The sequence below is a fragment of the Cavia porcellus genome, unplaced genomic scaffold (genome assembly GCF_034190915.1).
Source record: "Cavia porcellus strain 051 isolate PalLab524CR breed Dunkin Hartley unplaced genomic scaffold, mCavPor4.1 scaffold_8, whole genome shotgun sequence".
NCBI lineage: Eukaryota > Metazoa > Chordata > Mammalia > Rodentia > Caviidae > Cavia > Cavia porcellus.
Window position 1 is genome coordinate 42599972 of NW_026947491.1, and position 23813 is coordinate 42623784.

At 42.2% G+C, this 23813-nt stretch overlaps 1 protein-coding gene across 2 annotated transcripts; it reads right to left on the reverse strand.

The window, feature by feature from the left end:
- Positions 1 to 353: 353 nt before the first annotated feature.
- Positions 354 to 23386, reverse strand: Csrnp2 (cysteine and serine rich nuclear protein 2). Of its 2 annotated transcripts, none has more exons than XM_003475779.5 (5): positions 17182 to 23386; positions 11415 to 11650; positions 9495 to 9754; positions 5227 to 5523; positions 354 to 3731 (listed from the first exon to the last, which is right to left on the reverse strand). In XM_003475779.5, exons 2-5 carry the CDS (start codon positions 11563 to 11565, stop codon positions 2808 to 2810), a joined length of 1632 nt encoding a protein of 543 aa, XP_003475827.1. In that variant the 5' UTR covers positions 11566 to 11650; positions 17182 to 23386; the 3' UTR covers positions 354 to 2807. The 2 variants fall into 2 exon arrangements, with proteins under 2 accessions (XP_003475827.1, XP_005006527.1); XM_005006470.4 differs by having other exon boundaries at positions 17072 to 23386.
- Positions 23387 to 23813: the final 427 nt, after the last annotated feature.

Consider the following 23813-nt stretch of genomic DNA (forward strand, 5'->3'; position numbering starts at 1 on the left):
CATAACCTAATATTTAACTGGTTAGAATAGAAACTTCTAAGTGTTGAAAAAACTGATTTGATCTTCTGGTGAACATTTTAAAGTAGTAACTAGAAACAAAGAAATAGAGACTATGGACAAAGGCCTAAGAGGGCAGAGGCAAGCCTTGCTCCAGCTGAAGACGGATATATGGGTAGGTGAGGTAGGACAGCAGGCTCCTGGCGTTCCAAAGAGAATATTCCACACTTCATCACAACACATTCCCATTAGTGGCATTAATTCTTAATTAACCTAATTAGTTTTATATATAAAACTGCAGAAGCATCCTTTCTCTAACGAATAACTGGCCCACCAAGATAAAGAATAACACATCATTCTTTTTGAATATTTCTTTAATATTACATTTAAATATTCTCTTTAAATACGGCATTATCACAATGTAAAGAACCTAACGGGGAAAAAAATTGTTTTCAGAGAACCAGACAAGCTTTGGATTCACATTGAAAATACTACCTGTATACAGTATAGGAAAAGAGATAAGAAGCTTCATTTCTTTTATCTAGGCCTAGATTGAGTGGGACTGAAGCAATCCACATCTCCGATCACAGGCCTACCTTTCCCAGCAACCATGAGCTATCATTTTGTCCAATTCAGGTAGCACCAGAAATGAGACAGATTAGGTTGTAGAAAAGGCCCTTTGCTTGGTAAGAGCTAATGCTGAGTGCTAATATTTAGCATTCAGAAGTTTGGGGTTAGTGTGTCAGAATTGTAGAGTTAATGAAGGGATGGGTTTGGACAGAAACTGGAGTTTTGCAGAAATATCAAATATCTTGTGGGCTGACAGTGAGTTTAATAATTACAAACTTAAATTCATTTAATCCAGAAAGTTAATATCTTTCTTACTGAGCAATTGGAATCTCTCCACTAAATTAAGCTGGAGCTTCCTAAGGAGACGATTTATAAAGCTTCCTTTTCCTTCCAACAAATTTTTAAAAAGAGTCTTTTCTCCATGAGGCGGAATTCTGAGGGAAGCTTCAGTCCTGTGTTTGACAGTCCCAATCTCAAGGGGTCAGGGTGAGTGTGGCTCAGTTTGGAAGAACATCTAAAGCTCAGGTACTTACGAGCCTAAACTCTGTTTTGTGAGGCTGGGGATAGACATGGACCTATGCACCTAACAAAGAACTCCTTTCCAAACATAAAGCTAAATGAAAACAGGAATGAATAGATAAGACGGAATGGATTAAAATGTGTAGCTATACCAATTACAAGGCCCTTCAGGCTCAGGTTTTATAGGTGAAATGCTGCTGACACACATAAAATCTACTTTAAGACACCAGAGCCCTAACTATCCCATAAGAAAAGGGTTTATGAGCAAGAAAGGATGAACAGTTATCTCTCCTGCCACCAAAAGTTTTTATGCTTTTCATTCCTGGTTAATAAACCATTCTGGAAGTGAAACATGGTGTACAGGATGCTAGAGAATAGTGTTTTGCTCCCTAAGGTGTCCATTTTAAACTAAAGCGAAGATAAAATCTGACAATAAAAAGAAATCAGTGGAGTTCAGTGAAGTACATCTTAGAACATAAGCTGGATATAAGAGGAACAGGAATCACTGACAGAGGTAAGAACAGAATTTGAGACCCATCCTGTACATTTCCAAAGTTACAATCAGATCTTGAATCCTTTGGAACTTGGGAGTTGTGTGTGACATTTTAAGAATTGGCTTGGCTTCCTATCTATGTATCATCAAGATGAAGGAGGTTCAGTAAACATGTGCAATTTTTGGAGCTGTACTGGAATAGTATAAGAACTCTAACCCTGCATATATCCAACAAGGATCACAAGGTTAGATACAAAAAAAAGAATAAAAATTAGTAGTTGTCCTTAGATTGCCACATCTTACATTCTATTTAAAGCTCAGCTTGTTGTGGGGGAGTGTGAAAAAGCAAGTCATCTCTCCAGACAGTAGGCTGGTCCTGTGGCCTCCTCTGGACAGTTAATGCTTCACATGGGTCTCCTGTGAGATGGGTGAACTCTGCCTGAGGCTACCCAATAGTGCTAGTGATAGACACAGGGAGAAGCCTCGGCTCCTTACACCACATCCCCAGCCAGACTCACTCTTTTTCTTCAAAGGAAAAATGATGGATTAAAAGAACACAAGTTAAACTCTAGTACCTAACAGCATGTGAAAGAAACACCGTAATTCAAGTTACAGACCAGGAATCCCCAGTGTGGGGAGCTGGTCAGAAAAGACCAAACATGTCAAATATTAACTTATTTACCAAATAAGGGTCCAAAGAAGGCAGGTTTTTAGAAATCCTGGAGGTTTTGTATAGAAGCAAGAGAGCCTTCTACCCCTCCTCGCTCCTGCCTGGTGACCTTTGTGACTGCATGATGATGACACACCACGATGGGAGTATTGGAATAACCAGAGAGAAATGACCTTGCACCCTCCTTGGAGCCCTGGAAAGCCAGGACTTTGCCATGCTGTTCAGATTCTTGTGTTTTGGTCCCTACATAAAGAATAGCTGCTTGAATTACCCAGCTCCTCCTATGAAATCCTCCCTCTTTGTTCTGATGGCCCAGAAAGCTCAGTATTGGGCACTGTGTGGCCGACTCTAAGACTATCTCCAGGTCAGGCTGGAGATGACCTTCTCGGTACTGCTTCCCTTTTAAAAAATACTGGTACAAACGATCCTTTCCTACCCACTCCCCCAAAGATCCCAATAAAATAACATGGGAGCAGCAGCTGCTTCTACAGCCTTGAAGTGGCATTAGATAAAATAAGGGAATAAATAGTGGGTGAGAGGCAGCATCTACACCCCATGTCACACTGCCAGAGGGAGTTCTAGGGCAGATTCTTCGGGGGGCCGGTCCTCACTCAGCTGGGAGCTCTTTTCCACCCCACATCCCTCTTCGCTGTCCGTGCGGAAGGGAAGGCTTGAGGGGGACCAAGAAGGGTGGAAGTCTTCATTCTCGGGCTCCTCAGCATTACAATCTTCTGGCAACAGCCCTTCTAGAGCAGGTGTTTTCTCCACCTCTGATTTACAGAGGCTGGCTGGGTCTGTGGGACTGCAAGCCACCAGTGAAGTGACGGGGAGAGAGAAGACACTCAGATCCTTCTCCTTGGGGAAAGATGCTGCGCCTTCTTCCACACCTGGCTCTCCCTTCACTCCCAGAACTGACCTCTGCTCCACCTGGTAGTAGACCAGGGGCCCACTGTTCAAGTAAGGTGGGCCGCTCACTGTTGAGGCTGACGGGTGGTCCGAGTTCTCAGCAAAACACAGGACAGAGGAGCCTGGGGGCAGCTGTGCCTGGATGAGAATGGGGGCTGTGAGGCCTGGGCACAGCTCTTCAGGAACAGCCAGCGGCTCCTCCAGGATGCACACGCCCAGGCTCTCGATGCTCGAGTCCAGGCTGGCACTGGAACCACTGGAGTCCTCCTCGGCCTTGAGCCGCTCCAGTTCCTCTGCACTTTGCAGGTGCATCACCGCTGTCTCATTCTCAGCGAGGAACTCCTGAAAGTCCTGTGTCTCGGAGCCCTGCACTCCCGTCAGGCTGCAACCAGCTGCAGGTGAGGGTTCCTCCTCTGGGGCTGTTGGGCGGCTCACCTGCCGCTTGCTCTCCAGCTCCAGCTTCATGATGGTGTGGAGGTAATGAGTCCGGACTCGGATTGGATTAAACTCAATGCGCCCAGCCATGTTCCCGCAGCCATCCCTGGAGCAGCCACATGGAAAGGACATGCGATCCACCTAAGGGGACACAAAGAGGTTGAGGCAAGAGGAGACCATCGGATCCAACAGAGAAACATCAACTGGCAAACACAGGTAGTTGGCATGTGACGTGTTATAAGAACAAAAACAACCAATTCAAAACATAACATGCAGCACAAGCTAACCGAGCACTAGATGGTAGTTATCAGACCACTTGCATTTGGATTCCAGCTCAGCCACTGATGAATAACATGACCTCAAGAGAGTCATTTACTTTTCCCTATGGCTTTGCTTCCTCTTCTAAGTAAAAAGTAGACAAAAATCACATCGAAGGCTTCCTCTAGCCCAGAGACACCTCTCTGAATGCTGACAGTCCTCAGAGGAGAAGAAACCTGCATACCTTGGGAATTCCAGAACTTACCTGGTTCAGTGGGACAACAAAAGGCTGGAACCATGCCTATGGCCTTTTGCAGTGACTGGTGTGGGACTGTGAGGAAAAGAGCTGCTAGTCCAAAGATCTGCAATACACTCTGATGTAACTAAGCAAAGACACCTTAGTTTGCTAAGGTGGTAGAATGGAGGTTCAAACAATGAACAGAATTTCTCCCTATCGGCTTTATTTTTTTCCAGAGGGATTAGACTAGTGAGGGAGTTTCTGAAGCAGTTACAGGATAATTAGCTTGGAGATCTCTGGACCAGAGATACCAGGAAAGGAGATGCTTTCTACCTTATCTCACTTTCATATCCAAAATGAAAGGTAAAAAATACAAACACTACAATTAAACATTAAAAACATGAATAAGCAAGTAAGCACATATGCATACTCAATGTCTTTCTAAAACTGTTCACAGGTCTGTGAATAACAGGCTGATTTATATGGGACTTCAATATAAAAAGCACTAATTGGCCCAATCTGCTACAGTTATTTGCCTAAAAATAAAAAGGTTGATTAGGAAATGTTCAACTATAAGGACTTAGCATCCATATTCTCAGAATACAAGTTCCAAATAAATTTCATTCTCTAGGATGATACTGCTGTTTTCTAACAAAACGTGTCAACTGTCCCTTGTCAGAAAGCAGACAAAAGATGCTTAATTCAGGTATTAAGATCTATTAACCTGATCCTGACTTACAGAATCTCAAAGCCATTTTGATTTGTACAAAGTTGGAATAGAGGTAATACAAGTATTTGTAGATATAGAATCTATAGATCTACCTTCTTTCTTTTTAACCTCAAGACATTTATCAGTATTTAAGGAACAGTTACAAAAGTGTAAGTATTTTAGGCTCTGTTTTTCCCTTAGCTAACAGCTCCTTCATTTCATTTGAAAGAGAAAAAGATAATAGATACCTCCACAGCCTAAGAATCTTGTCGTGCTTGTTTTCTTTGTTGGTGGAGGAGAGCTATGGAACTGCAACATGTTTACGGATAGAGACTCCATCTCTGGACAGGCAGCCTCCCATCCTCACTGGTACCCATACCACATGCCCTGGTCCTGGGGCAGACACACTACCTTGGCCAACTTTGACTGACCTGGCATTTAATCCCAGCCTGGCTACAGGCACACGCCTCTGGGTCACAATACAGTCGACAATCACAACCACACTCTTCCCGAGAAAGACGGATGGCTCGAAGTTCTTGCTTTTCTTCAGCATCAATGCGGTGGACCCCAGAAGCCCTCAACAGGGCCCGTCGCCGTTTGGTGGGCAGAGGCTGCAGGAAGAAGTAATCATCTACCTCCACATTTTCCACATCAATATCTTCATCTGAAACGTCATCCAGTGTCAGGCCATCAGCCTCCACGGACTCCACTGTCCCGTTCTTGGTCAGCTGCCAAGAGACAGAAAGGTCAGCCTTGGGAGCATTAGCAATGCAAGCCTGCCCCCAGTGAGTGCCATTGTACACTGGACCTCTGCGGTCAGGGGAACAGCTGCACTGCCTCACACAGAGGCCGCTCCCAATGCGGCTGCTGAGCTCTTCGACATGGAAACTAAGAAGCAGACAGAGCTTCTGTGTGTGTGCTGAGAGGATACTGGAGACTGAAACAAGGCCTCTGAACTGAGCTACATCCTTAGCCCCTCTCCCCAATTTTGGGACAGAGTCTCCTTACCTTGCTAAGTTGCCTCAGCGGAGCAAAGTTGCAAAGCTCCTACCCCAGCCTTCCCAAATCCTGCAAGTATAGTTGTGTACCATGCCCAGCGGAAAAACTGAGCTTTAAATTTTAAATTAAATAGTCTCATGTGACAAGTAGTTACCATGCTAGACAGTGTGGAATGAGAGAATAAAAGCAGAAAGACCAGAAATCTTATGGTGCCCAACCCTCCACTCTGATAACACAAGAGACATCACTTTTCTGGGTCCAAGTTTCTCAAAAACCTGTCTCTTATCTTCTCTCCTAGGAGATAACCTGTTCCCTCAAACATTGTCCCCATCCCAAATACTTCCCCTAACTGGGGTTCACCTGCTCCTAACATAGGGTGGAAACGGTATAGTACTGGCTAGATGTTCCTGAGATATAGAGATAAGCTTATAAAACTCCCTTCAACTTGTATCTCATAGATTCCAAAATAATCTCTTAAGGAAGGATACACTGAAGTGTGGCACTAGGCTACCAGGTTTTTGTCAGTGAGCCTGAGTCCCCACAGAGGACAATTATCAGTACATGCTCAGAAGAGCTGCATTTTAGTGGTAGGAGCAAATTATTATTAGCTGCCAGAGAAATTCCTTACTTGTAGCCCAGGATCTAAAAGAAATGGACTCTTTCTCCTTTCTAAGCCTTTTTTGACTTTAAAGAAAAGCTCCATGTGTAAGATAGGATGGTATAAATAATACTGAGTATGCTACCAACAAGCAATAATCTAGGTTTTCTGTGCTGACACAAATAGAGCCAGGAAAGGGAATGTGTATGGAAAGACAGACTGAAGACAATCTATAGCTAAATGAGCTCTGCAAACTCACTAGAGAATCCAAGCAAAGAAAACGGGGCCTAATAATCCCTAGGGCACTGGATGCTGCCAGCAGGATGAGAAGCAAGCAAGCAAAGTGTTTGGTTTATTTCATCAGACACCCAGAGAGCTGTGCTGGGAAAGGACAACTCCTGGGAGAGATGTGATGCAACAGGCCTGAGTAGGAAGCCACACACCTGGCTGGTTGGGGTAGAGGTGAGCAATGAGGAGAGAAGTAACGTGAGGCGTCTGCAGCCTATCACTTCTGTCCCAGAAAGGCAACTACTGGAGGCTTCCTGTAGACCTTACACTTGCTCCCGTCTATGCCACCAGGGCTGGCCTCCTCCTAAACACCCTCCCTCGTAGTAACCTCTCAAAAGGAAATAGAGATGCAAAACCTCATGTTTAAGATGAAAGAATTTAACATCATCAGAGAAGTAGCATTTCAAATCACTGAGAGCCTTTTAGTCATTAAATGATACTGGGTGCCGAGGTAGGAGGATCACTGCAAGCTCTATATAGTAAGAACCTGTCTCAGGATAGAAAAAAAAGTGGTAATGGGAGAACTGAATACTCTTTGGGAAAGAAAAGTTAGATTCATAGCCAGGCATGGTGGCACATGCCTGTTATCCCAGCACGTGGGAGGTTGAGGCAGGAAGATCATTACAAGTTTGAGACCAGCCTGGGCTACAAAGTGAGTTCAAGGCCAACTTGGAACTACATAACAAGACCCTGTCTCCAAAAACAAAAAGAACAGTAGATTCCTAATTCATACCATTCATAATAATGGATTCCATATTTGTCTTAATGCAAACATTAGAATAATAAAAATAATTTTTAAAATATAGGTAATTAAAGCAGCAGAGCTCCAAAGAATAATTGAAACAACCCAAAAAGAAAACAAACATTAGATGACATACAAAATATATATATTTTTGAGATCAACTGCCTTCCTCATAGAGTGCAAAAAAAATAGGAAAATTTTCTAAGAAAGGTAAAGTAAGGCATTTTTCTTGACATGCAAAGATGTTTAGGTGCCACCACTGTTGGTGCTCACTAAATATTCTGCTAATAAGTAGAAATCATATCTTAGTGTTTGATTTGTCTGGCTTTGTTCCTAGAATTTCTATGAGAAGAAGACAGAATAGACAGGTCATTCCTCTACCAGATTTAGGACACAAGAGTTCTCTTCTAGGAAAAAGGAAGAAGACCTTTATTAGAACTGATGAGGAGTGTTTATTTGCTCAACTGTTACTATAATAGCAGGAAGGTGACAGGTCAATGATGGAATTCCTCAGACAGAAGTCAAGGAAGCCTGGACATCATTCTAGTTAGAAAAACAGGTGGAGGCCTAGGAACAGGCTTAGGGAGACAGACAGAGCTCTCAAAGAGACAAAAGAGAAAGATCTAGTTTTCCTACTCCCTCTGCCACAGTTCTGCATCTTGGTGAGTGTCACCTGCAACCCTGGAAATAACATTGCCATCTCTTTTAACATACGTCAGCTTACTTGGGCCTACCAAAAACCTGGGAGAAGTGTTTTTGTGCAGTGTGAGAGATCAAAGCCAGGGCCTCATGTATGCTAGTAAGTGCTGTACCACTGAGCTACTTCCCAGCCCTAGGCTAATTTCTGAGGATTTGTGGAAACTGTGGCCTTAAAGTGTCCAAACAGTCCTAACACTATCTTAGGATAGTGGGTATCAAGAAACATTTGAGGTTGGGGTGTAGATCAGTGGTAAAGCACCTGCCCAGCATGCGTGGGGCCCTGGGTTCTACCTTAGCATCAGAGGAAAAAATAAATAACTAAAAGATCTGAGCTGGATGTTCCCTCAGCCCCTTTCTCCTAAACTAAAGAATTGCTAATGTATCAGATGGTAGGCACAGTATCACACAAAGCTAAATGACTATGTGATAATGCTGCTGTTGTTTGGAAGGAGAAGACATCACCTGGGGATTATGGAGGTTACAGAAACAGAAGGATCCTTTCAGAGAACCTGAAAGTTCTTAAACCTGTTGTATGCATTCAGGTAAAGGAGGATTTGGTTTGGTTTGGTTTGGTTTGGTAGTACCCAGGGTACTACCCTGTTTGAACCCAGGACCCTGCACACGCTAGACAAGCACTCTACTACTGAATTATATCTCCAGCCCTTTTTAAAATTTCATTTTGAGTCAGGGTCTCACTAAATTGCCCAGGTAGGTCTTAAACTGAAAACCTCTTGCCTCAGCCTCCCGAGTAGCTGGAATTACAGGAAGGTCCCACCACATCAAGCTGGGACAATAATTTGATAAGAAATTGAAAATTGTGCTTCCTTGAGTTCCAACTGACAGACATAAAACACTTTGGGTATTCATCATTTAAACTTTTAAAGAAACTTGTTGGGGGATAAGGGGGTAAGTAGGAAGAATTCTAGAGAAGGTATTTTTCTATCTCTGGTAAATATCCCCTCCTAAGGCAAACAGAAGGGAGGCTCAGACTGAGATTTGATTCTAACTCTGAGACTTTTTTTTGGTACTGGGGATCAAACTCATGACAGTGTCCTTGCAAGGTAGGCACATATGCCACTGAGCTAAATCCCCAGCCTGCTCTGAGACTCTTATGAGAAAGATGTGAAATCCCTACATGCCAATGACAACAGTCAAATCAAAAATCAATGAACCTAGCAAATATAGTGGCACATGCCTATAATCCCAGGATTCAGGAAGCTGAAGCAGGAGGACTGCAAGTTTGAGGTCAGCCTGGACTACACGTTCAAAGTGGGCTGGACTACACAGTGAGCCCCTATCTAAAAGAGCCTAGAAGATTTCCTACTTTGTCTTAGCATTCAGGAAGAATCAGAGACCCCACATCCCTTAGGCACCTTCATTTTCTTTGCATGAAGTTTCTCCTCCTTCAGGTGCTCACGAAGAATCTCTCGATGGTTCACTTCCTGCTCTTGGGCAAACTCGCAGAGTGTGTAGCTGCGCACAGAGTTATGCCGCTGGGCCATGCCCAGAGAGCTACCTCCCTGACTGGGAACGCTGGTGAAACCCTGGCGCCGGGCGAAGTAGTACACAGTCACCTGGTCAAAGCGCACATTCTTTCTCCGAAGCTGCTTCTGCCGTTTCAGAATGGATGTGGCTAAGAAAGGAGCAGAGACAGAGGTTATGAACCCAGAGATACGCTTTTTGGGACCTTTATTCTTTTTATCTCTCCTGGCTCTGAACTTTTCACCTCCAAATGTACTCTTTAAAGTTAGAGAACTTTCTAATATTTTCAAATCATAAATGCACAGTTGGAAGGAATCTGTCCTCTTCTTCGTGTTTGAGAGACAGGAGGCCTCACTATGCAGCCCAGGCCATCCTCGGATTCACAGTCCACCTGTTGTAGCTTCACAAGTGCTATGGTGATAGGCATGTGCCACTAAACTGGGCTGGAAGGCCTTGAACCTCAGTTGGTTCACAGCACTGCCCCCAGATTGACTTCACCTAAACAGATGACCACAAAATCTATTTTTAGACAGCAGATGGGAAGAGGATTGCTAGGTGATCTTTCAGGATATAATAATCTGCAGTTTCACTGGCCACACGTGGCAATTGAAGTTAATTAAAATTAAATACATTTTAAAAATCAGGTCCTCAGTTGCACTGACCATATTCCAAAGCTCAAGAGCCACATACAGCTAATGGCCACCACTGAACAATTTGGATACAATGCAGATATAACAGATTTTATCCTATACAAAATTCTATCGGATAGTACTGATTTACAGCAGGATGGCAAACTTCTTCCCAAAAGATACAGGTAGTAAATATTCTGGGTTGCATATGTCATGAGGTCTCTGGTAAACTAGTCTACTAGCCAAAGTATGAAAGTAATCAGACAGAATGAATTAAATGTGTTCCAATAAAACCATATTTATAAAATCAGGCAGTGGTCCAGATGTGGCCCATGGGCAACCCCTGATCCACCGTATAAAAAGTTCTTTCCAAGAACTAAGTAAGACATGAGAATTAAAAAATCCAACCAGGTGTAATGGTGTACACCTATAATCCCAGCACTCAGAAGGCTGAGGCAGGAGTTTGATACTAACTTAGGTTACATAGTGAGTTTAAGATGAGCCTGAACTACGTAGCAAGACCTTGTCTCTAAAAAACAAAACAAAACAAAAAGAATTTAAAAATCCAAGGTGGGCATGGTGGCACATGCCTGTAACCCCAGCACTGGGGAGGCTGGGAAGCAGAAAGATCCCAAGTTCAAGACCAGCCTAGAGTACAAGTGAGATCCTATCTAAAATAAAATTAAAAATGAACTAAGGTACCTGCCAAGCATGGAGGCACATATTTATTATCCCAGCACTCAGAGGCTGCAGGAGGATGCCCCAAGTTCAAGGCCAGGCTGGGCTACATAAAAGAACCTGTCCCCAAAAAACAAAATAAGGGAAGAAAAAAGAAGAAGAAGAAGAAGAATTAAGAAACCTGGAGATTCCCTGGTTGTCTAGGCAGTAAGCATTTATGTAAGCCACAATTTTCAGAAAACCCATGGAAATCTGCCAGGGCACGGTAGAGTCCTGAATTCCTCCTTTTTCAATCTAATGCATCCCATTCTGGGGATCAACAAACCCCAAGATGAGTAGCATCAGCTCAAATTAACTTGAGTCTAGGTTATGGGAGCACCAGGTCCTCTGAAGAGCACAGGAACATAAGGATGAATCCCCATGCTGGCAGGAGCTGACCAAGAGCATTGAAGGGCTCTGCACTTGAGGAGCGTGGGTGCCAATAGGAAGGAGTGGCTCACTCACGTGTGAAGCTGGCAGTTGTAGGAGGATTGAGGCTGTCACAGCTGTCAGCACTGTCACTGCTAGAGATCTCATCATCTGAGTTGGAAACTGATGAGCCCACATCCACATCATCAAACTTCCTCTTGAGACCCGAGCTCGTGAATGCATCCATTGGTTTCCAAGGGTTTCCTCAGGAAGCCGACCTCCTTGGCCTCAAAGCCCCTGCTCACCACCAGCTAGCCAGGTGCATTAGGATTCTGCCAGCGGAAAACAAGAATCAGCATTCACATCCTAAGGCAGGACCCCTGCCCTGGGGTATACTCTTAGCTTTCTATTTCGTAAGCAGCTGAGTTAGCACTGATTTCTGATTTCTCAAGACCAGGTCATTTCTCTCTACCCAATATTCTTGTCAATGTTCTCCTACTTTTACTTCCCTTTCAAACTCCTCCAGTCTCAATCACTGCAAAAAACGAGATGCGTAGATCCTTCCCATTAGAAGGAAGACCTCTGGTTCCAATCCAGTTTGGCTTATGCTTCATTAGCCCAGGGTAAGAGCTGTTCTTTTCTGAGAGTTCCAGGGATCAGTGGGAGATGGACTGGGGACCAAAGACAGAATTCGGTTTCCCTATACTGACAAGACCCAATTATTCTTCCCTGTGATAACATAGCATGGCATTCACCAAAGTATGTGTGTCTTACTAAATATACTAACTCCATCGATATTAATAGTCTTTACATGGAAACACAACTGTTATGTCAAAATAGTTTAGAAAATTGCTCATGGCTGGACACTGTGGTACACAAGCATAATTCTGCCGACTCAGTAATCTGAGGCAGAGGAGTCACAAATTCAAGGTCAATTTGGGCAATTCAGTGAGATCTGATCTCAAACAAATTTTAAGACAGATGAGGTGGCACAGGCCTCTAATCTCAGCACACACTGGGAGGCTGGGGCAGAAATACTAGTTTAAGTCCAGCCTGGGCAACTTAGCAAGACCCAATGTCAAAATGAAAAATGAAAAAAGGGCTGAGGACATAGCTTAGTGAGCAGGCCCCAGGTCCAATCACCAGTACTATCTTCCTCAAAAAAAGAAGAAAAGGAAAACTGCTCATGGTGGAAACAGTTTAGAAGTCTTTTTATATACTAATTCACATGGCAAAAGCTGGGTGAAAACATACACTAATTCACATGGCAAAAGCTGGGTGAAAACATAACAATGCAATGTTTCCCAAACCTGCATGGTTCCTAAGTATGCTAGGGGGCAGATAATCTTCAGAGCACACTTTGGGAAACACTGCTCTGGGCTCTCAATTTTGAATGACATACGCAGTCAGGAAAACCCTTGACCTAGATCTTCGCCAGTATAAAATGTCTCTCCAGCCTCCTAAAAAGGGCAAATTCTCTACTAAAGGACCCAAAATTAGAATTTGTGCTGCCTTCAAACACAGACTCTGGGGGTAGAAGTATAGCTCAGTGGGAAAGCATTTACCAAGAATGCTTGAGGTCCTGGGTTCTATCCCCAGCACCTCCAACCAAAAAAGCAGAATCTTTCCTAATTCCATACTGGTCTATTGTCATCCTCTGTGCAAGGAAAATGTAGCTTTACACTCGTTGCCCTCTGGAAAGAAACCACAAGGAAAATAAATAGCAAAAGAGGAGGCAATTTATTCTGGTTATATCGCTAAGACGGCTAGTGTTTTCAACACGTTTTTCACACAACCAATGAGTTTGAGAGTTCATTTCTCAGGTACAAATCTTTCTCCTTCTCTGACTTTGCAATTAAATTCCAGAAGGACATGGATCTGCGCAGAAGAAATGCTGTCAGAGCTGAAGCCACGTGTGATGAGGTATGAAGACTCCCTGGCTTCGCCTCAGCATTGCCAGAATCTCCCCAGACTATGATCTCACTAGTTGCTAATTATGCAGCAGGAATAACAGCACTGCCCAGACTGACAGGGCTGCATTACTGCAGAGGAGCTACCCAGAATATATACACTGTGGTGGCAAGAGATGCCTGCTACAAAGCTACTTTCCAGAGCTACTTGGAAGCAATTTGGATCAGTTGTACAAAGTCAACCAAACATAGTAAGTACTTTAGAGGAGTGATTTCCTAATCTATCCAGATCACATCAAATTTTTTGCATTCAAGTCACAAGATGTACCTAAGAAACCTCACTATCATGGGTCTCAGATAAGCATGTTCCTCAGATAAATCTGGCCTGGTGGAGGGATCAAGTATTTGATAAGATTATGATTAAATTTTAAAACATGCTCAAACTATCAGTTCTGTTTTTTAGGTCAGAATCTGAGGTCATATTCTGGACTTTTTCATGGATTTTTAGCTAGGTTTAAAGATACCTATAAACTGAAACATTTCTTATTCCATTCTGTAAGTGGGTGTGGACAAACACACTTGTAATTAAATACTTACGTGGGTACAATGAAAAAACAGAGTAAGATTGACTATTGAATTTAATTTTTCCTTTCCACTTAATCAATACCTTATCAACATAAGAAATCTGTCTGAGCTAAAAATCTGCTTTTTCAGAAAGGGCTTATTCCCCTTCAGTTTTAACTAAACTTCAGATAACGGTAGCATTAGATAAATGGCCCTTTCCTTGGCCAGGAAGCACTTGGGGATTTATGACTAGAAGCAAATGTACACTCCTGTTCTCTCAGGTGTCCCTTTGCTTCCGATAGTGTGGCTTCCTTTTCACTATTTCTTATTAGGATCCACATGGTCTTGGTCCAAAATCACCTTTATTACTGAAATTCTCCACTGTCTTAACTAGTTGCCCTCAAGAGTACAACTTCTCTTCAGGTTATTTTCTGTGTACTAGTATGTAGCAGGGATCTCTAGTGTTTATTCCAATTTCTTGCTCCTTTATTTGGTATGCTTTCCCCCCACTTCTACAGATTTCTCGACAATGATGAAAATAGGTAAGAAAGAAATAAAAAGACAAAGAAAAAGATACAAAGTCCAGGACAAAAATACTTTCCTTAAACTGTGTGAGACTAATTAGAATCCATCTGTGTGTAAATTACATGCACCATGACCTATGACCTATCTCATTAAAGGGCTTGGCATAGAGGCCCTGCGTTTCATCTGCTGCACCACAAAAACAAAAACAAACAAAAAAATCTACTCCATTAACTAGGGAGAAAATTGTCAAGGAGACTCTACTGTTCCAGCTTCATTTTCCTTACCTAGGATCTGTTGGCATCACTTTCTGACATCACTGCCATTATTTAAATTTTAAAAATCCCATCTATTGTGTACTAATAATAATTACAGGGTTACATCTCAACCCATTTTTCCTTTTTTCAACTCTCTGGTATGAACATCTTTGTATTAGACAAAAGTGTTCATTTTGGTCACCAAGAACAAACCCTTTCATCCACTTCCACAAGGCCCTGGAAAAAATCTTTCTTTGCAACAGTAACAACTAGAATAGGTTCCATACTTTCTAATCCACCAAATTAATCTTTTAAACCAGAACTAGAAATCATTCATTCTTACCTCTCTCAAACACTTACTAGTAGAGGATGAATGCTTGTGTTCAAGATCAATGTTTATAAATTATAATCCAAGTACTTAAACCCACACAAAAATAATCAAAGGAAGGAATGAAAATGTAGGTCATAACTGTCAGTTAACTGTCAAAATGACCAATCCAAGCAACAAATGCTACTGGACAAATAAATGCATCCTTCTATAAAAGCTTTTCAAAGCCAGTGAAATGAAAGGTTATCTGACATTCTCTAGCTTCCTGCCTTATGGTCTTTCCTCAAGTGTTTCTGGCTAAACACTGCCCACAGCAATAAGAAATAGTTCACATTCACGAAATATAGAAGACACTAGGTTAGCCCAAAATAAAACCAGCATGTGTATTTTAGTACTTGATAGAACTTTTTGAGGCCTTTAGGGACTCCCATAACCATCAAAACAAACCAGAAAACCTAGAATACGTGAAGCCAGCAAAAGGGACTTCACAAGAAAAATTTGGTGGAAGCAGAATGTATTTTCAAAGCTTAAATAATATAAGCCTCGGGGCTGGGGATTTAGCTCAGCGGCATAAGCGCCTGCCTTGCAAGCAGGCAGTCATGAGTTCGATCCCTGGTACCGATAAAAAAGAAAAAAACAAAAAAAATGTAAAAAAAAAATAATATAAGCCTCATTCTTTTGTTTTGTTCTTGAACTAGGGTCTCACTATGCAGTTTAGGCTGCCCTTGAACTCACTATGGAGTTCAGGTTGGCTTTGAACTCAGAGCTATCCTCCTGCCTCAACCTCCCAAGGGTTGGGATTACAGCAATTCCTGGCTAAACCTCATTCTTATGAGTCCAAAGGATTAACACAAGGTACATCCTACAGGAGAAAACCTCTTTGCTTAAGTGGAACCCAATCTACCTATTTTTTTTTTTTTTTTTGGAACTGGAGATGAACTCAAGACCTCACGCTTGCTAAGCAGGTGCTGTGCCGCTGAGCTTCCCCAGGCCTCCCCATCTTCTACTACAGGTCAATGGACCTAGTAAAATCAGTATTACTAGCTGTATACTTGAATGAAAAGAAAAAAAACTTGCTAAGTGTTACGCTAAACCTGAGTAAGATAGTCTGCCCTGTTTCTCCTTTTACTGTGACTGATTCTCAAATACTACAAATTTCATGGTTCCATGTGACCTCGTGATCACCAGGATCACGAGCTTGTAAGTACTCAAGTGAAAACCTCCTGTTAAAAAAGCCCTCTTCTTAGCCCCACACTCGTTTTTACCCATTCACTAACACAAGGTTTGAATTTCGCTTTTCCATGTCTAAACTATCATCCTAGAGAGGGCACAAGATCTTTGGGAGAACCGGAACATGATGCTGCACTGCCTCTCAGGAATATCGAGTTATTTAAAACTCTGGCACAACCTATGTTTGGAGATGTACAGGGAGGAAAACCAGTGAGGAAGGAAAATGTGAATCAACCATGGATTTACCGTCAAGTGAAAACCGCTGGACAAGGGGACAGTGTTGTCTCTCAGGGACAACTTTTAACCTTTCATACTGAAGAACGGTTTGTGTGTCACACTGCACTCTAAAACCCTTTCAAAATGATGAATCAAGACCACAGCACTAAAAGGGATGGATAATCGCAGTGGGCTGTGTGTTTTGGGCCTGTGCAAAAACCCAAGACCAAAAAACCTAGGAAGCAGGGCAAATGATGTTTTCATCTTCACACACAACGCTAGCAAAATAGGAGACATTAAAAACCAAAGCTGAAGAGTCACGTCAAGGCACCAGATTCCTTTAATGATCACGCATGATGAACCCTTCAGCTCTCAATACATTCTGATTTCGACTAACCTGCAACCCCGAATGAGCCTTCCTCATCCCTTCCTGCCTACTACTCACAAATTCCCAGCCACTCCTCCCACATTTTCCTTTATTCCCCTCCTTCTCCTTCACTTCCCTCCATCCTACATCATTCTCCACTCCATTCCGAACCTCAATCCTCATCCGCAATCCTGCCGGCTTCCACGCCGCCCATCAGTCTCCCTCGAGCTGCCCCCACAGTCCGGGCCGCGTCCTCGCTGCCCCCTGCTCCCACGCCTCTTCCCGGCTCCGTTCCTTCCCAGCGGCGTCCTAGCTCCCCGCCCCCCGACCGCTCCCCTTCGAGCTTCCCTCTTTCTGACCCCTCCATCCGCTGGTCTCTGGGCTTGACCACTCCTCCACTGCCGCCTGAGGGCAGATCCCGAGAAAGGACGAAGCGGCACCCTCTGCCCCGCACCCCCAGGCCCTTTACCGGCCCCGCCGCAGCTGCCTCTTCCCGTGATGGTCTCTGCCGCCCCCGCTGCTGCCGCCGCCCTAGCCCGGTGGGAAACAGGGAGGAGCGAGCGAGTCCCGGGCCCCGCGGCGACGGTAGGGGAGCTCCCAGGGCGGCTGGGTGGGGAAGGAGGGTGAATGGGCAGGCCGGCCGGCAGGCGGAGTGGGGCGGGCGGCTCCGGCAGCGCGGGCTCCCCTGGCAGGAATAGCCCAGAACCGCCCCGGCTCCGGCTAACAATAGGCTCTGGCCGCAGCGCTCTGGCTCTTATAGGCGCCGGCACGTCCTGGCCGAGCCCCGGAGCAGGCTGGGAAATGGAGTCCGCGTACCGGCCCTGAGCCAGCGGCAGGCCGGGAGTTGGAGGCGGCGAGTGCCGCAAAGCTGGATCAAGCTAGCAAATGGGCTGCAGAATCGGCAAAAGTGGAGGAATCAGAAGTGCATCCTGCAAAAGCAAGTTTGGTGCCACCGCAGCCTTTTGAAGGGAAGGCGGGAGACCCTTGGCTACATATCTTAAAATAACTAGACGAACTCTCCTCTAAAGCTCTTTTCCTTTCTCCGTGATCATACTCCCATGACTAAGGAACGTGATTCTCGCTCATGGGGTTTTAGTCTGCAGCAATGTCAGTTCACTGCAGCCTGCCCCCAAGTTATAAAGAAAATACAAGCAACTATTTTCAGTTATGTACCATAGGCTAGAGTCAGTTAGATGACATATTAACAAAAAACACCCTCCCATGGTCTTTGACGATTTTCAGAACTTTACAACCCATCTTCTTCAAGATGGGGAAAACCAAAGATTCCAAGCCTTAAGTTGTGACTTGCCAAAGACAAACAGCCTAAGTTTCTTATCTCTGGTCTCTCCCTCAACTTAAAGTCTGTAAGATCTAGGTATATTCTGTGGCTCCTCCTCCTACTCAGTCTTTCATCCTTTGTCCTACTTTCCCTCTCCCATAGTCTACTTCAGAACACTGGCCTGGAACACTTCCACCGGCGAGCCACATACTTACTCCTTTGCCTAATCTGCTCAAATGCCCGTGTGCCAAATAATTTCCCTAGCCACGTTTCTGAAATAATGCTTCTTGGTCTCTCTTTGCCTCATATTTTGTTCTTAGTTTTATTTTTTGTCTTCTTTCACTTAACTAGATTCCATGACAAAGGAATTGTTTTGTTTACTGTATTCTCAGCACCCAGTACAAAACCCAGTGCAATATTTGACATTTGGGAGCACAGTAGATATGTATTGAATCGATGGATGGCTGACAGGATTTAAACTCAGGTTACAGGAGGAGATGCTTATAATACCAGCACTTGGAAAGCAGGATGTGTAGCTTGAGGCCAGCCTAGGCTATAGAAACCAAGAGTGTCTCAAAAATCAACAAACCTCAAGTTAGGATGGTTCCAATTCCTACTGCACTTTTTGCTGCATCCAAAAAACTATGAAGCCAAATCAACTGGCTACCAAACCACCCCCTCTTTAAAATTATGAGGTTGGATGGCTTAGAAAAAGATGCCAAGAATTCCAGTTCCTTCCCCTGGGTAACATCAGAGACTACAAGCATCTAGCAGGCAATGGTGAAATGAAAACAACAGCAGATCACAATAAGGCACTCCTTAGGGTACCAGGCACTGATCATCATAGCGGAAATTTTATCATATTATGAAATATCATAATAGCTGAAATTCAGAGGCCATGATGAGATTAAGAACATGGATCTAGAGCTAGACTAACTATAAACCTCTATTACTCCACTGTGGTATAACTCTGGGAAAAGTATTAGCTTCCTCATCTGAAAAATGTGCCTAACAGTATTTATCTCAAGGAGTTTTGTGAAAGTTAATTAGCTACTATGCTTTACTATGCATAATTTACAACTGTCTGTGCTTGTAAATGTTATTTTTAATCATAAATTTTGTACTCAGTTGTTCAGAAAGTTCTATTCTTCTAGAAAAGGCTCCAGAGTACTCTGTAGCTGGCTGAGTAACAAACAACAAACAACTTAAAGAGCATGGTGGGCAGGCTAAAAAATAAATATTTCACAGCCACACACATCCAGAGTTCTAACAGTAATAGAGATCTATCAAAGTAACAAAAGCCCCAGTGCCCAAAGACACCCAAACCTAAGACAGCTCATTCTTTCAGAAGTCAGCAGAATTCAGTTTGACAGTAAGCTCTACATCACTTAAAATGTCACCTGGACCTGCAGCAAATTTTACAACTACTTATCATAGACCATATTTTGTTTGTATGATATAACCACTGGGTAAGTTACTCTAGTGGTGCCAGTTCACCTATAATAACTGCAATTCTACTCCAGCCTAAAACTAAATAGGACCTAAGAAAGGTAAAGGTCAAATGGTAGCTGTTCAAAAACCTCCAGGGAAGGATACAAACAGAACTTTTAGGTTGCTGCAATAGAACTGCAAAGAAAAGTGACAGAAATGCTAGTATTACTATGTTTACACTGGCTAGGCTTGGTGTCTCAGGCCTATAATCCCAGCATTTGGGAGGCTAAACCAGGAGGATTTTAAGTTGAAGACCATTCTGGGCAATTTATTAAGACCCTGTCTCAAAATAAAGAGGGCTGGGGATATAACTCAAAAAGAAGCCCCAGGTCCAATCCCCAGTGCCACAAAAATACAGTAACACTAGACCATGCTCCAACATACAAATGGGCTAGTTTAGAAAGCACAAATTGCAAATAGGTGGGGTTTTTTGAGTAAAAGTCAAAGATTATGAAGAAAAGACGTAAGATTAAGAACGGGCACTACAAACAGCAGCCGCAGATGGAAACTGTAAGTCAGATTTTAAGTTCTAGGCAGTTTATATATCAGACTTGCAGTTACAGCTGCATGGAGAGGTGATTTTAAGTCATTGATATTCTTAGTTTATTGAGCAACTAAAAAGCAACAAAACTGGGTTTCATACTCTTTACATTTTTAATTTCCCCAACAACCCTACAATTATTGTATCTTTTTTCAGTGCTGAATTTTGTTTGGTTTTTTTGAGACAGGGTCTCGCTATGTATTTCTGGCTGGCTTTGAATTCACTATATAGTCTAGGCTGGCCTCGAACTCACAGTGATCCTTCTGCCTCAGCCTCCTCAGTGCTAGGATTATGGACACACCTCACTAGGCCTGGCTCTGTGTTGAAGATGGAACCAGGGCCTGGCAGATGCTAGAAAAGTAGGCCTCATTCCCCAGTCCTAAACAGGACAAGTTTAAAACTCAAGGAAGCAAATGGAAATCTGAAGCAAAATTATTAAGATGACTTGGGAAAGATATCAACTAAATCCTTAAATGAAAAACCAGACATCAGATTTCAGGAAGCAAACAGGAATCTGCAATGATTAAAATGAATAATGTGTACCTTACTTTAAGTCTATGAAAACTGATTCACATAATAAACCAGCTATAATTTATGTCCCAAAAGCTCTTACTATTGGTACAATAAATACGTAGTACATATCACCTTAAGTAACAAGCTCCCTTATAACTGACATTAATCCACTTAAAAAAAACTTAATTCATATATAGTTTTTCAATCTCTGAATTTGAGAATATAAATGCCAAACCTGCAATTCCCAAGACAATACTGTTGTTATTTTAGCTTAGTCTTTTTCATAAGGAAAACCAGAGAGAAAGTCTCTGTGGGGAAGAAGAAAGCTGTAGAAAAACAAAAGAAAAAGTGGAAACAAATATAAGTTCAAGGGTGAAAGTAAAAAACAAAGGCATTGGGGCTGGGGATTTAGCTCAGCGGCATAAGCACCTGCCTTGCAAGCAGGCAGTCTTGAGTTCGATCCCCAGTACCGATAAAAATGAAAAAAGACCAAAAAAAAAAACAAAGGCATTAAAAGAAGTAAGAAAACATAAACTATAGGGGACGAAACAGGTGCTGGTGGCATTATTCTATATGTCACGCAGGGCATGTTTCCCAGCATGTTCCATTTTGCAGCAGTCACTGTCACTTCAGCTTTGATGCTGATATGAAACAAAAATTTAATCATGGGCATGGTGGCATACATCTGTAATCCCAGCACTGAGAAGGCTGAGGCAGGAGATTGCTAGTTCAAGGCCAGCCTGATCTACATAGTGAGACTGTCTCAAAAAAAAAAAAAAAGAAGATTGAACACAGCAGCTTCATTCATCCCTTCATGGGGATTTGTGAATGGTCCCAATCTTTGTGGCTATCTTCTACACATGACTTTCTCAGAATATCTGGGACACCAAGGGTTTTGAAAGCACGCATCTCATATGTATTGGAAATGGCTGGCTCCAGGACCCTGAGCTGTCTCTTCCTGCCAAGTCCCCACTATCTCCAGCTCCCTGTTGAGATCACATTGTTCTGGTACAACAAACCCAGTGACCCAGGCAAGACTTCCAGGAGTCACAGAATCTGCCCTGATGTGAACTTTGCTTTCTCAGGTCTTGGGTTGTCTTCTATTTGATGTCATCATTTTCTAGTTAATACTTTAACATGATGTCCATTCCTCTTCCCTTTAAAGGGCTTCTTAAATAAATCATTTATGTGGGCAAACATTCTTATTGGGCCATAATTCTGGACAAACAATCTTATTGCTTAGTAGCCATAATTTATTTGGTCACTAACAATCCTTAGAGCTGTGCAACAAGCTCTCCCCATTTTTATTTCCCAGTAACTCCCTTTTAGCTATGATGTCTTTATATTTTTCTCCATGGAATCTATTACATTTCAAGGGGATAGTACAGACAATGGTAAATCAAATGTAAGGGTATTTCACATCTCAGAAGGGCCAAAGAGCTAATCAATCTGCATTTTATATATGCTCACTCTAACAGAAATATTAAACCATGTAGTTTTTGGGGGAAGTAGTTCTGAGACACAATTTTGCTTTGTAGCTCAGGCTGGCCTCAAACTCACTGTATAATCCAAGCTGGCCTTAAACTCGTGACAATCCTCCCACCTCAGCCTCCTGAGTGCTGGTGTTACAGATGTGTGCCATCATGCCCTGCAAACCATTTACTTTAAATACAAACTGTCATATTGTTAAAAAGATAAAATCCAGTAAACTTTACTTCTAAGAACATTTTAGAGATATGTACAAAAAACTCATTAAGACACATGTTCAAATATATTTAACCTGAAGCATATCCATAGGAATGATATATTTTAAAATGTGTAGAATTATAAATTCTAATATTGAAAGATGTTCAAGATACATTAAGTACAAAAATCAAATCACATATCATTAGTATAATATGACCACAAATGAGTATTTGTATGGGGGCAGGCTGAGAGGTTAGAAAAAAAGACCTTTCTCGATTGTTTGAATTTATAACTAACAATAAAAAGCTAGTTTAAAATTTTCATTTAATTGAAAAAAATCAATAGCATGTAATTTTGTAAAGCAAATCGTTATTATATTTTATCACTGTACTAATTCTTATATAGCACTGATACAATAACTGTACTTAATATTAATAACTATTATGTATATTCATTAATAATTAACAACTATTATTACTGTTGTTGTTATTAAGAACTAAAGAAAGCCTAAAAGCCTAAGATATTTTCTGGAAATTTAAAGATCTATAATTACAATGTTATATAAACTCAAGTGGGGCATGGTAGCACATACCTACAACCCCAATATTCAGGAGGCTGAGGCAGGAGGATCATAAGTATGAGGCCAGGCTGGACTACCTACTAAGTTCAAAGCCAGTCTAAACTAGAGCAAGATCCTGTTTCAAAAAACAGACAAAACTAAGCAAACAACCCCCTAAAAATGTTATATAAATTTATTTCCACAAATGTGAAGACTACTCTAACAAAACCCTGATTCAAGTAAAATTAAAAGGTATAATTTACAGTTAATATATGAATGGTATTGTATGCATCATGGGTAGTACCCAAGAATCACAAATTCACAGATTTGGAAGAGACCTTAAAAGTCACCTATTCCAGGGGCCAAGGATTTGGCTCAGTGGCTCAAAGATTTGCCTTGTAAGTGCAAGGTCATGAGTTCGATCCCCAGTACCATAAATAAATTAATTAATTAAATATTCTTAAAAATCACCTAGTCCAACCCTCCATCCTAACATTAAAAAAAAAAAAAAAAAGTGAAAAAAATTATAACCAAGAACAGCCTGCTAGGGACAGCAACAGACGTTCTGAGAGCCAGTGCTGGGAGTATGTTATAACTAGGAAGGTCTTCCCAAAATGGGAACACTGGGGAATTAAATGGGAACTTAAAAAACATTTTGTGCTAATATGTCAAATTTCTCAGGTCAGTTTTAAATTGAGGCATTGATTTAACTTTTTGCTTTAAAGGTTTTCAATTTGTTTCAAACCAAGAGAAACTAGACCATGTTGCAGTTGATTTTAATGAACAAAAATTTCTGTGTAAAAGTTAAACTTTATCAAATGCTTTAAACACACACTCACGCACAATCCAAATACAGAATCTTTTAACATAATCTTTGTTCACCTCAACATAATTTGTAAAGAGATTTCCAGATAAAACTACATGTGAGAAAGGTTCATGATGCCACACATTTACACGTGTACAAGACATCCACACACTATCATTCTCAAGGAGGACACAAAAACAAATTGTATGACTGTGAATGGGACAGGA

Coding starts and splice junctions, on each gene's coding strand:
- Csrnp2 (XM_003475779.5), bottom strand. CDS start 11,565: ATGGATGCATTCACGAGCTCGGGTCTCAAGAGGAAGTTTGATGATGTG. Junction 9,755..11,414: donor TACAACTGCCAGCTTCACAC/GTGAGTGAGCCA, acceptor CTCCTTTCTTAG/CCACATCCATTCTGAAACGG. Junction 5,524..9,494: donor TTCATGCAAAGAAAATGAAG/GTGCCTAAGGGA, acceptor GTCTCTTGGCAG/CTGACCAAGAACGGGACAGT.